Below are 16,938 nucleotides of genomic sequence, written 5' to 3'. Positions count from 1 at the left end.
GGGTGGAGGGGGCGTGATGACGTAGCCGGCACTTTCTTTGCCCTTCTTAGCTTCAGTTGCCAGAGTAACCCTGAAAACGTTCTGATGCAGTCTTTCCCAGCATGCACCGCGGGATAACATGGCCTGCGTCTTTACGTGATGACGTAGGTGAGCTGTGTGGTTGCAGTCTGTCGGGTTGCAGTGGTCGTGGTAAGTGAAGGAGGGAAATTTAAAGGACCACTCTAGGCACCCAGACCACTTCAGCTTAATGAAGTGGTCTGGGTGCCAGGTCCTTCTAGGGTTAACCCATTTTTTCAGAAACATAGCAGTTTCAGAGAAACTGCTATGTTTATGAATGGGTTAAGCCTTCCCCCTATGTCCTCTAGTGGCTGTCTCATTGACAGCCGCTAGAGGCGCTTGCGTGCTTCTCACTGTGATTTTCACAGTGAGAGCACGCCAGCGTCCATAGGAAAGCATTATGAATGCTTTCCTATGTGACCGGCTGAATGCGCGCGCAGCTCTTGCCGCGCGTGCGCATTCAGCCGACGGGGAGGAGAAGAGGAGGAGAGCTCCCCGCCCAGCGCTGGAAAAAGGTAAGTTTTTACCCCTTTCCCCTTTCCAGAGCCGGGCGGGAGGGGGTCCCTGAGGGTGGGGGCACCCTCAGGGCACTCTAGTGCCAGGAAAACGAGTATGCTTTCCTGGCACTAGAGTGGTCCTTTAATGATATGTACCTGCCCATTGCTGTCAGTATTAATAGAGCATTGCTGTCAGTATTAATAGAGCATTACTGCCCATTGCTGTCAGTATTAACAGAGCATTACTGCCCATTGCTGTCAATATTAACAGAGCATTACTGCCCATTGCTGTCAGTATTAATAGAGCATTACTGCCCATTGCTGTCAGTATTAATAGAGCATTGCTGTCAGTATTAATAGAGCATTACTGCCCATTGCTGTCAGTATTAACAGAGCATTACTGCCCATTGCTGTCAGTATTAACAGAGCATTACTGCCCATTGCTGTCAGTATTAACAGAGCATTACTGCCCATTGCTGTCAGTATTAACAGAGCATTACTGCCCATTGCTGTCAGTATTAACAGAGCATTACTGCCCATTGCTGTCAGTATTAACAGAGCATTACTGCCCATTGCTGTCAGTATTAACAGAGCATTACTGCCCATTGCTGTCAGTATTAACAGAGCATTACTGCCCATTGCTGTCAGTATTAACAGAGCATTACTGCCCATTGCTGTCAGTATTAACAGAGCATTACTGCCCATTGCTGTCAGTATTAACAGAGCATTACTGCCCATTGCTGTCAGTATTAACAGAGCATTACTGCCCATTGCTGTCAGTATTAACAGAGCATTACTGCCCATTGCTGTCAGTATTAACAGAGCATTACTGCCCATTGCTGTCAGTATTAACAGAGCATTACTGCCCATTGCTGTCAGTATTAACAGAGCATTACTGCCCATTGCTGTCAGTATTAACAGAGCATTACTGCCCATTGCTGTCAGTATTAACAGAGCATTACTGCCCATTGCTGTCAGTATTAATAGAGCATTACTGCCCATTGCTGTCAGTATTAATAGAGCATCACTGCCCATTGCTGTCAGTATTAACGGAGCATCACTGCCATTGCTGTCAGTATTAATAGAGCATCACTGCCATTGCTGTCAGTATTAATAGAGCATTACTGCCCATTGCTGTCAGTATTAATAGAGCATTACTGCCCATTGCTGTCAGTATTAATAGAGTAGTACTGCCCATTGCTGTCAGTATTAGTAGAGTAGTACTGCCCATTGCTGTCAGTATTAGTAGAGCAGTACTGCCCATTGCTGTCAGTATTAATAGAGTAGAGGAGTACTGCCTATTGCTGTCAGTATTAATAGAGCAGAGCATTACTGCTCATTGCTGTCAGTATTAATAGAGCATTTCTGCCCATTGCTGTCAGTATTAATAGAGCATTACTGCCCATTGCTGTCAGTATTAATAGAGCATTACTGCCCATAGCTGTCAGTATTAATAGAGCATTACTGCCCATTGCTGTCAGTATTAATAGAGCATTACTGCCCATTGCTGTCAGTATTAATAGAGCATTACTGCCCATTGCTGTCAGTATTAATAGAGCATTACTGCCCATTGCTGTCAGTATTAATAGAGCATTACTGCCCATTGCTGTCAGTATTAATAGAGCATTACTGCCCATTGCTGTCAGTATTAATAGAGCATTACTGCCCATTGCTGTCAGTATTAATAGAGCATTACTGCCCATTGCTGTCAGTATTAATAGAGCATTACTGCCCATTGCTGTCAGTATTAATAGAGCATTACTGCCCATTGCTGTCAGTATTAATAGAGCATTACTGCCCATTGCTGTCAGTATTAATAGAGCATTACTGCCCATTGCTGTCAGTATTAATAGAGCATTACTGCCCATTGCTGTCAGTATTAATAGAGCATTACTGCCCATTGCTGTCAGTATTAATAGAGCTTTACTGCCCATTGCTGTCAGTATTAATAGAGCTTTACTGCCCATTGCTGTCAGTATTAATAGAGCATTACTGCCCATTGCTGTCAGTATTAATAGAGCATTACTGCCCATTGCTGTCAGTATTAATAGAGCATTACTGCCCATTGCTGTCAGTATTAATAGAGCATTACTGCCCATTGCTGTCAGTATTAATAGAGCATTACTGCCCATTGCTGTCAGTATTAATAGAGCATTACTGCCCATTGCTGTCAGTATTAATAGAGCATTACTGCCCATTGCTGTCAGTATTAATAGAGCGATATTGCCCATTGCTGTCAGTATTAATAGAGCATTACTGCCCATTGCTGTCAGTATTAACAGAGCATTACTGCCCATTGCTGTCAGTATTAACAGAGCATTACTGCCCATTGCTGTCAGTATTAACAGAGCATTACTGCCCATTGCTGTCAGTATTAACAGAGCGATACTGCCCATTGCTGTCAGTATTAATAGAGCGATACTGCCCATTGCTGTCAGTATTAATAGAGCGATACTGCCCATTGCTGTCAGTATTAACAGAGCATTACTGCCCATTGCTGTCAGTATTAACAGAGCGATACTGCCCATTGCTGTCAGTATTAATGGAGCAGTACTGTCCATTGCTGTCAGTATTAATAGAGCGATACTGCCCATTGCTGTCAGTATTAACAGAGCATTACTGCCCATTGCTGTCAGTATTAACAGAGCATTGCTGTCAGTATTAATGGAGCAGTACTGCCCATTGCTGTCAGTATTAATAGAGCAGTACTGCCCATTGCTGTCAGTATTAATAGAGCGATACTGCCCATTGCTGTCAGTATTAATAGAGCATTACTGCCCATTGCTGTCAGTATTAACGGAGCATTACTGCCCATTGCTGTCAGTATTAATGGAGCATTACTGCCCATTGCTGTCAGTATTAACAGAGCATTACTGCCCATTGCTGTCAGTACTAATAGAGCAGTACTGCCCATTGCTGTCAGTACTAATAGAGCAGTACTGCCCATTGCTGTCAGTACTAATAGAGCAGTACTGCCCATTGCTGTCAGTACTAATAGAGCAGTACTGCCCATTGCTGTCAGTACTAATAGAGCAGTACTGCCCATTGCTGTCAGTATTAATAGAGCAGTACTGCCCATTGCTGTCAGTATTAACAGAGCATTACTGCCCATTGCTGTCAGTATTAACAGAGCATTACTGCCCATTGCTGTCAGTATTAATGGAGCAGTACTGTCCATTGCTGTCAGTATTAACAGAGCGATACTGTCCATTGCTGTCAGTATTAATGGAGCAGTACTGTCCATTGCTGTCAGTATTAATAGAGCGATACTGCCCATTGCTGTCAGTATTAACAGAGCATTACTGCCCATTGCTGTCAGTATTAATAGAGCATTGCTGTCAGTATTAATGGAGCAGTACTGCCCATTGCTGTCAGTATTAATAGAGCAGTACTGCCCATTGCTGTCAGTATTAATAGAGCGATACTGCCCATTGCTGTCAGTATTAACAGAGCATTACTGCCCATTGCTGTCAGTATTAACAGAGCATTACTGCCCATTGCTGTCAGTATTAATGGAGCATTACTGCCCATTGCTGTCAGTATTAATGGAGCATTACTGCCCATTGCTGTCAGTATTAACAGAGCATTACTGCCCATTGCTGTCAGTACTAATAGAGCAGTACTGCCCATTGCTGTCAGTACTAATAGAGCAGTACTGCCCATTGCTGTCAGTACTAATAGAGCAGTACTGCCCATTGCTGTCAGTACTAATAGAGCAGTACTGCCCATTGCTGTCAGTACTAATAGAGCAGTACTGCCCATTGCTGTCAGTACTAATAGAGCAGTACTGCCCATTGCTGTCAGTACTAATAGAGCAGTACTGCCCATTGCTGTCAGTATTAATAGAGCATTACTGTCCATTGCTGTTATTATTAATAGAGCATCACTGCCCATTGCTGTCACTATTAATAGAGGAGAGAGGTACTGCCTATTGCTGTCAGTAGTAATGGTGCACAGTTCTGGGATCCTTTCATATGTTGCCTATTATTGACAGGGTTATCAACTAAAGTGTTAATTGTCGAAGTGAATATTAATGGTTGGCCAGCATAGCCAAACATGAATGTAGTTGAATTGTTGTTTTTGTCTACAATTTGAACATTGAATTTCTGAGTTCCTTCCTAAATTCTATATTGTAGATGAATAAAATCTGAATTTCAAAACTGCCGCAAAAATACCAAAGCTGTCATTATAGCTTGCTTGTATAATTTTCATTATATAGCCTGATACACATTGAATATTTCAGATATGGGTATACTTCTGGCTGAGTGTAATGGAAGTTGTGGTCATTTTGGACTTTACCTGCTTTCTGTGTGTTTAGTAGAAAGCATGATGCATGAGGAGAAAGTCAAATGATTTGCTCAGTGATGATCCAATGTTTTCTCCTATTGTGTTTCTACAGGACAACTTAAGTATTAAATATGTCATTTTCGCAGCCTGATGCAAATGATGAGCAATATGTATTCACCTGCAGTCTGGACAATGTTCGCAACCTCTCTAATATTTTAAAGGCCATTCACTTCAAAGACCACGCAGCTTGTTTTGCTACAAATAATGGACTTAAATTTACAGTTGAAAATTCCAAGTGTCTTCAAGCCAATGCCTTCATTCAGGTGAGTAACAGAGGCGATCTAAGCACCCATAGTCACTACGTGGCTTTCAGTGGTTTGCACCCATAGTCACTACGTGGCTTTCAGTGGTTTGCACCCATAGTCACTACATGGCTTTCAGTGGTTTGCACCCATAGTCACTACATGGCTTTCAGTGGTTTTCAGGGCTTAACATTTCAAGTTGTACGTGTGCTACTAGACAGGCCTGAAAGTTACTCACCACTGTGAGACTCCAAGGTCCATGGCATATTTACCAGGATTAAATTCTCACTCACCAATGACTAGCGGGTGTGTGGAAATTTTAAATCCTGGTGCTCATTGGATGAGGGTGATGAGATGATGCTCTGCGCCAATGCACTTTCCTGCACTGCAATGCAGTGCTTAGCTTAGGAGGGCTAACAGAAGCTTCTGGTTCTCTGCCTGAGGTAGTGGAGACAGTGAGCAGTACATAGCAGATCCAAGGTAAGAAATCAAACCATTCTAAAATGCTTTTACTCCTTACAATAGGGGTGTATCAGCACTCCTGCCACCATAATCTCTTCAGCACGCTGCAGTGGTTAAGGTGCTTGGAGTGTTCCTTTTATTCGTTCAACATTGACTCTGCTATCTTTTAAAATTGTTAAAAGGTTGCTTTAACCACCATGACAACTTCCGCTTTAAGAAGTGGTCATGGTGGTAGATATCAGATTGTAAGGTACGTTGTGCCTTTAAAAGATCAACACTATTTATGCAATCTAAAATTCCTATAGATAAGTTCTTAAAAAAACAAAACCTCAACTGTATGTCCAATTTACAAAAATACCTTTAAACCAACACTGCATTAAAAATGTGATCAAATAATAAAAACAATTCATAAAGTGTATAGTGCTTTTTACAAGGCAAATGTGCAAATAGTGATTTATAATGATGGTACTAAAATTAAACGTTTTAAAAATAAACAAATTAGTGTTTGAGTTATGGCATTTTAAAGGTTGCTGCTACTATTCATAGTTTTAAATATTTTATACATTTCCAGAGCCATCAAGTAACTAAATTTTTTATTTTAGGAATCTGTATGTGCAGCATTTCTGCCTGAAACACTGCACATTCAGAATCTTCACTTTTGTACCTGGGGCTAGTTGCATCACCAGCACATGTGCCTAATTGTCCATTCTGTGCAAAAAGTTAGGCTGTCATCAGTGTGCACTGTGCTGTTATGATCTTTTATCTTGCTGGCAGGACTGTGAGGACACCTGCAAGGGGAAGCTTATATCTTCCCACCCTCTCTAATTTCCCACCTCTCCCTCTTCTAGCCAACTCAGAGCACGTGCACGCGCTCTGAGCTGGTCGAGAATTGTCCAATTCTATTATTCTCTATGAGAATCATTTGATTGGATCTTGAGAGGCAGAGCACTGTAAAGTCGGACAATGCCGTTAAAACCAGCAAGGGAAGCTTCACTCGGTACTGGATTCGAGGTAACTCCTCCTACATCTGGTATGATACTAGCGTGATCACATTAAAATGGATGAACTTTGTTATAGCTTTATAGTATTAACTGTTTACATTCTCCTGCTGATTACATAATCCTAGCTAAAATACTGGTCCGGTACAGTTCATGATTGGATGGGATGTGTAGAGATCTAAATATTAGTCTCTGCTAATTTCTTTTTTTATTTGAACCTTTGTTAGTTTGATTATGCTGATTATATCTTGTGTCTACCAGGCTGGAATCTTTCAGGAGTTCAACATTCAAGAAGAGTCTGTAATGTTTCGGATAAATCTTACTGTTCTCCTAGACTGTTTGAATATTTTTGGTGTGAGTGCTGTACCAGGTATGCAATTAAATTATATATGCCTGCACATGCATTTAAATAGACTGATAATAGGGCAACTGATTAGAACATTGTAACATAAATGGCTTCTCAGGAGTTTTGTTAAAGATTATAGGCCAATACACAAAATCCTAAAATATTAGATACATCTTCTCTACATACATTATTTTATTAATTTGTTAAACCGCTGTTTATATTTTCAATGTATCTCCAAGTTTATGTGTATTCATTTTACACATTCTGTTTTTACACTACTAGTTCACATAACATTCTCTTTAGTGTGATGACATATATTTCAGTTATGCATTTTGTAGATATGTGATATATATATTTATTACACTTTTGGCATTTTTATATACATATTGCACTATATTAGGTTTATTTATTCTTTGATATGTATGTCATTTTTTTGAGATCTGGACACAGGTTTTGATAAATATGAATGCACAATTGCACTTCATTTTTGTGTATTTGTGTTTACATTGTTTTCTGCACATATTTTGTATTGAAGTGCCTTTTAATTATCACTTTTGTGTTGCAATATACAATAGCAATTAGCCCGTGGCATTATCTTAAATGTTTACATTTATCCCATTACACAAAGTCATGACTACACATGTGAATATCCCTTAACTAAAACGGCACAGTCATTTTGTAGTTTTTTGTTTTGAATTTATATTTGTCACTCTATTTCCCCTTTTTTCACATTAGTTTGCTTATTATACATAAGAGAATCTGGGGACTACTTTTTCTTATATACAGCATGGTATCTGGAGTAAGGTTTACTTTCAGTTGCCTAATTAATTTACACACAGTTCATCAGTTAAGACTCTCACAGAAAGGAACACCATAGACATCATGGACAGAAGAGTACCAAATGGTGGTTGGTGCAACGTGAGTTGGTGCAACGAAGAATAGATAGTATAAATAAAGGAATGGGAGAGATCATGAATAATAATACAATGGTCATAAGGAAAGGAAGACTGGAAGAGAAGGAGAAAAATGATAGTTGCTGTATTTGTTATTAAACAAACAATATAGTTCATGGTGGTTTTAAAACTATAGGGTCAGGAAGTCATGTTTGTGTTCCTGACCCTATAGTGTTCCTCCAAGTTAAAGTTGTTTTGGTGACCAATGTCATTTCAAGTCCAATTACAAGGGCATTTTCACTTACCGTATATACTCGAGTATAAGCCGAGTTTTTCAGCCCATTTTTTGGGCTGAAAAACCCCAACTCGGCTTATACTCGAGTCAGAGTCTGTATTATGGCAATTTGCATTGCCATAATACAGACTGGGGGGAGAGGGGGGCTGGCAGAGCTGTACTTACCTTTCCTGCAGCTCCTGTCAGCTCTCTCCTCCTCTGCCGGTCCGTTCAGCACCTCGGTCAGCTCCCAGTGTAAGTCTCGCGAGAGCCGCGGCTCTCGCGAGACTTACACTGGGAGCTGACAGAGAGAGCTGCACAGACCGCGCGGAGGAGGAGAGAGCTGACAGGAGCTGCAGGAAAGGTAAGTACAGCTCTGCCAGCCCCCCTCTCCCCTCACTGAACTGCCACTGGACCACCAGGGAAGGAGCCCCCCTCCCTGCTATGTATCAAGCAGGGAGGGGGGACGAAAAAAAATATATAATAAAAAAATAAGAAATAATAATAAAAAATGTATAATAACAAAAAAAAGAGGTATAAGGACAACTATGGGAGGGAGGGGGGGGGATAAGGACCACTATGGGAGGGGGGGGGATAAGGACCACTATGGGAGGGGGGGGGGGGATAAGGACCACTATGGGAGGGGGGGGGGATAAGGACCACTATGGGAGGGAGGGGGGGGATAAGGACCACTATGGGAGGGAGGGGGTGGGATAAGGACCACTATGGGAGGGAGGGGGGGTATAAGGACCACTATGGGAGGGAGGGGGGATAAGGACCACTATGGGAGGGAGGGGGGGGATAAGGACCACTATGGGAGGGAGGGGGGGGATAAGGACCACTATGGGAGGGAGGGGGTGGGATAAGGACCACTATGGGAGGGAGGGGGGGTATAAGGACCACTATTGGAGGGAGGGGGGGGGATAAGGACCACTATGGGAGGGAGGGGGGTATAAGGACCACTATGGGAGGGAGGGGGGGGATAAGGACCACTATGGGAGGGAGGGGGGGGATAAGGACCACTTTGGGAGGGAGGGGGGGTATAAGGACCACTATGGGAGGGAGAGGGGGGGATAAGGACCACTATGGGAGGGAGGGGGGTATAAAGACCACTATGGGAGGGAGGGGGGGTATATGGACCACTATGGGAGGGATGGGGGGGGATATGGACCACTATGGGAGGGATGGGGGGGGATAAGGACCACTATGAGAGGGAGGGGGTGGGATAAGGACCACTAGGGGAGGGGAGGGCAAGGACCACTAGGGGAGGGGTGAGTCAGGACCACTGGGGGGGGGGGGTGAAGGAACACGGGGGTGGGGAGGTAAGGACCACTGAGGGAGGAGGAGGGGAAGTCAGGACATATGGGGGGGGGAGGGGTCGGCAAAATGTTTTTTGCCTACGGCGGCAAATATCCTTGCACCGGCCCTGCACACACTGCATTCACACACTGCATTCATACACACACACACTGCATTCATGCACACACACTGCACTCATACACACACGCTGCACTCATACACACACGCTGCACTCATACACACACACATACGCACACACTGCATTCATTATACACACACTGTAAATAAATATTCAATTAATATATATTTTTTAGGATCTAATTTTATTTAGAAATTTACCAGTAGCTGCTGCATTTCCCACCCTAGTCTTATACTCGAGTCAATAAGTTTTCCCAGTTTTTTGGGATAAAATTAGGGGCCTCGGCTTATATTCGGGTCGGCTTATACTCGAGTATATACGGTATATATTTTCCCAAGTGCACAGCCCTGTCAGTGGCAAAAGCTACATCAGGGATAGTCAACCTTTTTCTACCTAGCGCCCACTAATGTATCTTTCTTGATGGAAAAATTTCGAAATATTTTTTAGAAAAGAGGGTTTAAAAAAAAAAAAAAAAAATGTCGGTACATTTATCTTTGTTTCTACTTTATGCATGTTTATAATGTTTTTAACTTTTTAAATTTTAATGGCAAAACAATAAAGTAAATTGAAATACCTTTACTAGTGATTAATGAGATCCTTGAGGTTGATGCTGCGAGACTAAATATTTGATATCTGGTTTGATTTTCGTAAGGAACAAACTAAGGTCTCCTCTTTCAGTGATATTCAGATGATTTCTCTGTTTGCTCATATAATGATTTCTCATCTGTGCATTAGCTCCCCTCCTCTCCCTCCTCAACTCCCCGCCCCACCCCCACACTTTTTTCCTTTTTTCAATTTTTTTTTTACCTTCCTTATAGCAATGCCCAGCAGGAAGGGTGAGCTAGGTAGCACACTTAATAATAATAATAATAATAATAATAATAATTGTTAAGACCTGCAGTGGTTATGGTACTGCGGTCTTCTATTCCTTTCCCATTAGCTGAGCATAAGTGATTATAGCTGCAGCAGGGAGTAGAGGAATAGTGTAAATGAATGCAGCTTCCAAGACGATTCTCCCCAGCAAATAGAATATTCCCCAAACATGAGCCTAGACTTCATGAAGGGTGTAACAGGAATGAAGTTTATTGAAAACACACTGGCTTTTATGAGAAATCCTACTGCAAGAGGACCTCCCACAGCAAACAAAGACATTAACCAATCATCATACAGTTTTACAGTAATACACGCCTTCCCTCTGCCTGGGAGATATTAAGATAAGTTAAGGAATAAATCAATTATCTCCAGGCAGAGGGCACACAATTTTCCCAAAAGTTGGAACACCCCTTTCCCCACAAGGTATCCCCACAAATTATATATCCCCTGATAGCCCCGATCTGGGGGACAAACCTATCCAAATTTCACCCAGATCGGTTCAGGGGTTCTTAAAAAGTATGGAAGTCATGTTTGACCGACCACACACACGAGGCTCCTGCCCAAAACAGTTCCATGAATTCAGCGTGTGCGGTCGGTCAATTCAGAAAAAGGTAAAAAAACGAACAAAGTACCGAATGGATCCTCCTGGCTCATAGGAGCGATTGCTCGCCTTGTCCGTACGAACAAAATCACTGAATAGCGCTCTCCTGGCTGTTCGGTAATTAAGAGAAGCAGGCGTTCGGTAGTTTCAGCGGTGGTTCGTGAGGTCGAGTGTCCGATTTTAGTTCCAGACACTCGACGACCAAGTCCCGCTGACTCCCCTCGTGCGAACAAGATGGCCACCGTTTTCTATTCCACGTGGTGTTCGGCTATACGAACAGCGGCCGCCCAGGGAGCACTTAATAGTCGGTTCTTTTGAAGTTAATGAGCCAGGAGGGTGGTCGGTGTGCGGTAGTTTCAAACTACCGAACCAATATTCAATATCAATGCAGTAAATGGAGGAAACAAACCGAATAAAGAAGAAAATGTTAAATACAATTCTATTTTCTTCACAATAATAATAATATATTAGCCAACAACAATTCTCTCCTTTTTTTTTTTATATTTTTTTTATTTTCCTTCTTTCTCCTTTTTTTAAAAGTACTCTGCTCCCTGCTATCGTGTATCCCCCTACCTACTCCAACTCCTCCCCTTCCTCTACCCATGTTTTACACTCGTTCACGAGCGCAAGTGTTCGTACGCGCGTGCGATACGGGTGCGCGTTCAGGCAAACACGTTCGCGCACTCGCATCTGCACACCGCACTTCCTGCTTACCACTGAGTGCGCGAGAGGTATGAATAGAGCATTAATCTCTCTGGATGGAGGAGGATTCTGCTACCGCCCACCTGGAATCCTAAAACGCCCACTGGTAGGGACCAGGTTGACGACCCCTGAGCTACATCTTTTAAAAGTACTTTCTCAAAGAATGCAAATCACACGCCTAAAATTGTATATATAAAATGTATATCCCATTTAGTGAAGGCAGTTTAGATGGAGTTTATCTTCCAATTGGAATAAGAATGTTTCACAATACAGCACCTAGGTAACACATGCCGTGCTGCTTCTAATAATTGGTTATAGGATAAAGTATTTAATAAAATTTACACAAATACAACAGTATTGTACTTACTACGCACAAAAAGAATGATGCAGATGAACTGAGCAAGATGCCTATCTATAAGTTTAGTGATCCTACCTGTAAGTTTCAATGATGGATGGCAAAACCTGTCTTGTTTCCCTGAACACATATCACATGCTGCATGTAGGCATTAGGTAGGAATTAAACGTATTAAAAGTAATCCTGCAACATATGTATGCTACAAATTGTGGTCCTGGACTTATGTGGCACGTTCGGCATGAAGTGATGTGCACTGAGGGAAAAAATGGTGGACCTTAGGAAACAACTAGCAGGTGACATTTGTCACGTGAAATTTTAGTGTCTGTTTCTAATGCATTTTCTTTATTTGTAAACCCCTGTTTAGGTACATCAACTGCCTTGAAAATGTGTTATCAGGGATATGGCAACCCGCTTATCCTGTTTCTAGAAGAAGGAGGTGTAGTGACAGTGTGTAAAATTCTCACTCAGGAGCCTGAGGAGACACTGGACTTTGATTTTTGCAGCACTAATGTGCTAAATAAAATCATTCTTCAATCAGATGGGCTAAGGGAGGCGTTTTCGGAATTGGACATGACCAGCGACTTCTTGCAAATTACAATGTCTCCTGACAAGCCTTACTTCAGGTGCTTCTTGTATTTAATTTACTAATTGTATATACATGACTTTGTTACTTACTGTTTGATTGTCACTTGTTGATGAATTGATTTAAATGCATTGATTGTGCATGCATTTAAAAAGATTAAAACATACACTTGCATGTTCTGCAATTCCTTCCAATCTGCAGTCTGTGCAAGATCTAAAGTAGTAACTGATGCTCGCTTAATTTTCGACAGCACTGCATGAGAAGTGCTGTATGTATATAGCAAGGGTTTCTGTGAGTTGTAGTTCAGTTGCCAGCTTCCTACACTAGAAAGCAAACCGCAGAACTACAGCTCTGAAAACTAGAATTGCAAAATGTACAGCAGTGTGTTTGTAGCAAACAGAGAAAAAGTAATTAATTGGAGTTCACCTGGAACATGCATGTCTCATTAGTGGTGCTGACATAAAAACCAACATTTATGCAAAATACAGATTAACACACACACACACACACACACAAAAGTTAAACATTTTACAAGTCTACCTAAATTTGCTCATCTTAGCAGACAAATATGGGGATTCAGTTACACCATATGGCCATTATGTAGGACCTAGGAAGTAGTGGTGTGCATAAAGGGACACTATAGTCCCCAAAACAACTTTAGCTTGGTGATTCAGTTTGAGTGTTTAGTTAAATAAACACTATAGTCATCAGAACAACTACACCTTAATGTAGTTCCCTGCAGAGAAAAGGCAGTGTTTACATAACTGCCTAGGAAAACTAGTGGCAGTCACTCAGATGGTTACTAGAGGTGCTTCCTGGTTAAGTGATGCACATTGTGCAGCACTGACATTCAGCGTCTCCACGCTCTGTGAGGAATGTTCAGCGTCTACATGCAGAGATACATTGATCCAATCACTTTAGAAGTTTTTAATCTGAGAGGCATGATCTTTACACCAAAACTGCTTTAATTAAGCTAAAGTTGTTTTGGTGACCATAGTGTTCCTTTATCACGATATGTTGATGGTTGTTATGGGGGCTGTAGTGGTTGTGGTGCTTGGTTGGAGTGTTCCTTTAATATGGGTGTGTGCTCTTTTATTTTTTTTGATTCTTTTTAATTTCTTTTTTTTCCTACACGTGTATTTGCAATACTATTAAGAGTTTGCTTTTCTTCTTTGTGCTATTTATGTACTAGATTATTTTTAAGTTGTTTTGAGAGTTTAACCTAATTTACTGAGTTTTTGTGCTTTAGATTGTCCACGTTTGGCAATGCAGGAAGCGCTCATCTAGACTATCCCAAGGATTCTGATCTGATAGAAGCGTTTCAATGCACCCAGACCCAAACAAACAGGTAATATAAACATTAAACAATCTTCTTATGCCTGTCTTATTGTCTGTTGTCATAAATATTCATATCATACTCCTTGCAAAACTTCAATAAAAATTGGGGTGGGGGGAGGAAAGAAATATTGGGATCTATTGGTATTTATCAAGTTACTTGTCAGAATGTCAAGATCACAGTGCTGAGCATTGTTTCAGTAATACTGCAATAACATGACGTTTATAAGTGTGCAGTGTTATTACTGCTCCAATAATACTGGGATACTCTAAGCATCTAAGCAACTTTAACTTAATTAAGATTTTTTTTTGTTTTTGGTGTATAGATCACGCTCCTATATTTTCACTCGTCGGTTATCTGCAATTGAGGAATTAAAGCACTTTTGTTTCTCACACAGCCTCCATGAACAGAATAATGGCTTAATTCTTGAATATAACCATGTAAAACTTTGTGTTTTCTTTAGAAGTGATGATCTCTTGTTCTGTTAGGCTGCATAAACAAAGTGATTTAACTCCTAAATTGCAGAAAGCAATGTGTTTTTGCAGAGGCATGATCTATACACCAATATCATCTTCCAAAATCTTGAACTACCATTATGGGTTCTATATGCCTGAACACTAGCAATAGTTAGCAGGTGGATTCATTCACATCTGCTTGTTTCCACTGTATTTGGCATGTAAAGAGACAGAAGTAAGTCTATGTTTGTATGTAATAGTGATTAAATTGATGTAGATGACACCGTTTATCATCAAATTAAACTGTCATCTACATCAATTTATCATTAGCAGTACACGTGTATCTGTCTACATTTTCATTAAACTCTGAACAGAGAATTTAAACTATTTGTATTCTTCTTTAGGTATAAAATCTCTTTGCTGAAGCCATCCACAAAGGCCCTCGCTTTATCCTGTAAAGTTTCTATCCGGACAGACAACAGAGGCTTTCTCTCTCTTCAGTACATGATCAGGAACGACGATGGCCAGATCTGCTTTGTGGAGTACTACTGCTGTCCTGATGAAGATGTGGAAGAAACTGAGACATAGGTTCTTTCAATCAATTTCCCAGTGTTTAAAGGGAAACTCCAGTGCCAGAAAAACAATCCGTTTTTCTGGCACTGGAGGGTCCCTCTCCCTCCCACCCACCAATCCCCGGTTACTGAAGGGATGAAAACCCCTTCAGTCACTTACCTGGGACAGCGCCGATGTCCCTCGCCGCTGTCTCCGCCTCCGCGACGCTCATCCTTGTGAATGCGTCGGTCTCGCCCACCGGCCGAGGAGACCTAATGCGCATGCGCGGAAATGCCGCACATGCGCATTACGTCTCCCCCATAGGAAAGCATTGACAAATCATTTCAATGCTTTCCTATGGGGTTTTGAGCGACGCTGGAGGTCCTCACACAGCGTGAGGACGTCCAGCGACGCTCTAGCACAGGTTTCCCAGGAAGTGAGGTCACAGGTCACCCAGGAAGTGACCTCTAGTGGCTGTCTAGAGTGGAGTTAACCCTGCAATATGAAAAACTGCAATAATTACACTTGCAGGGTTAAGGGTAGTGGGAGTTGGCACCCAGACCACTCCAATGAGCAGAAGTGGTCTGGGTGCCTGGAGTGTCCCTTTAAATAACTATCATACACTTGTGTTTTGTTTTCCTAAATTAATTTTTTATTTTTTTTATAAAATATATGAACCCAATGGGTTTTGAGGGTTTAGTTCTATACCATACTACAGGCTCTTCAGCTACAACACAGGTCAAGGTATTGATAAAGCATGGAAGTTTAATGTATGGCTTTAGTTATAAACTGATACAATGGTTTATTGCTGTGGTACTAATTTATGATGCACAGCACAGCAATCACACCCTCCAGGTTTAACTATATATTCCTTGAAGCATCCATCTAAAAAAAATGTCACCTGGTATTATTTGTCACCAATTTATTTTATTATGAAAAAAATGTTCTTGGTTATAAGGTTTTGTTTCAATTCAAAATGTATATTTTTGCAAGATAAAGTGTCTACATTGAGTACTCTGTTATGCATTTTCTATTTTTGTAAAGTGATAAGAAAGTAACCAGTTTGTTGTCATTATTTGAGACGATTATATATAAATATCCAGATGTATATGTTGTATACTGGAAGTGTTGCAGTTGCAGACCAGACTCTGTGTGGTACGTAGATTCTCATGATCTATATTACATGAAATAATTAACTATAACGTTTTAATACCTGCATTTTCAAAAAGGTATGCCGGTCAGGGGCGGGGCTAGGCCACCGTGCCAGCTGGAAGCCACTTGCCTTGGCTCCAGCATCGAGAATATTAAAACGACATAAAAGGCTATTACAGACCGTTTTAGGGTCGAATACTCCGTCGCCAATCAATGGAGAACATCCTCTGCTTTGATAAGATACCTAGAAGACGGCTGCAGCAACCCGGATGAGCCGAAACAGATGCCCTCGGCCTACTAGCTGCCATAAGCCTACGTACATGCGGCAGTTGAGAACATAGCTGGCGGGGGATATCCCGGGCCACATGGTGGCGACGGATGCCGCAGCGGAAACTCCCGCGGGGGCGCCTTGCCGACCACCTAAACTGGCAATGGCGAAGAAGGAGACAGCCAGCCAGCTGTAAAGAGCGATACTGATTAACAGTGAGCTAATGGACACAGACAGGGAGAGGAAGGAGAACTCCTATGGGGGGACGCCCCAATCCTGAAAAAAAAGCACCATGGGGGACTGTCATGAGCAGCCAGCACGGGCCGGGCGCCGGACAGATCCACCGTGCTGTTACCTCGACCGCTGGAGAGGTGGGTTCCCGGGCCTCTGGGTCTGAGGGGTCCCCGGAGAGCCCAGTCCCTGGAGCTACGAGCCTGGTGGGGCCAGGACTGTGCCGCCCCCCCCACCCCCCGACAGACCAGTGGTCGTGGGGGGTGGACACTTGCT

At 42.1% G+C, this 16,938-nt stretch overlaps 1 protein-coding gene across 1 annotated transcript; it reads left to right on the top strand.

Moving 5' to 3' along the window:
• The first annotated feature begins 91 nt into the window (after positions 1–91).
• Positions 92–15,275, top strand: RAD1 (RAD1 checkpoint DNA exonuclease). The gene is made up of 6 exons (XM_063456845.1): positions 92–189; positions 4,954–5,164; positions 6,865–6,973; positions 12,450–12,708; positions 13,918–14,016; positions 14,864–15,275. The coding sequence occupies exons 2-6, from the start codon at positions 4,973–4,975 to the stop codon at positions 15,045–15,047; spliced, it is 843 nt and encodes a 280-aa protein (XP_063312915.1). The 5' UTR covers positions 92–189; positions 4,954–4,972; the 3' UTR covers positions 15,048–15,275.
• Positions 15,276–16,938: the final 1,663 nt, after the last annotated feature.

The sequence above is a fragment of the Pelobates fuscus genome, chromosome 5 (genome assembly GCF_036172605.1).
Source record: "Pelobates fuscus isolate aPelFus1 chromosome 5, aPelFus1.pri, whole genome shotgun sequence".
NCBI lineage: Eukaryota > Metazoa > Chordata > Amphibia > Anura > Pelobatidae > Pelobates > Pelobates fuscus.
This window is presented reverse-complemented; position numbering and strand designations above follow the sequence as displayed.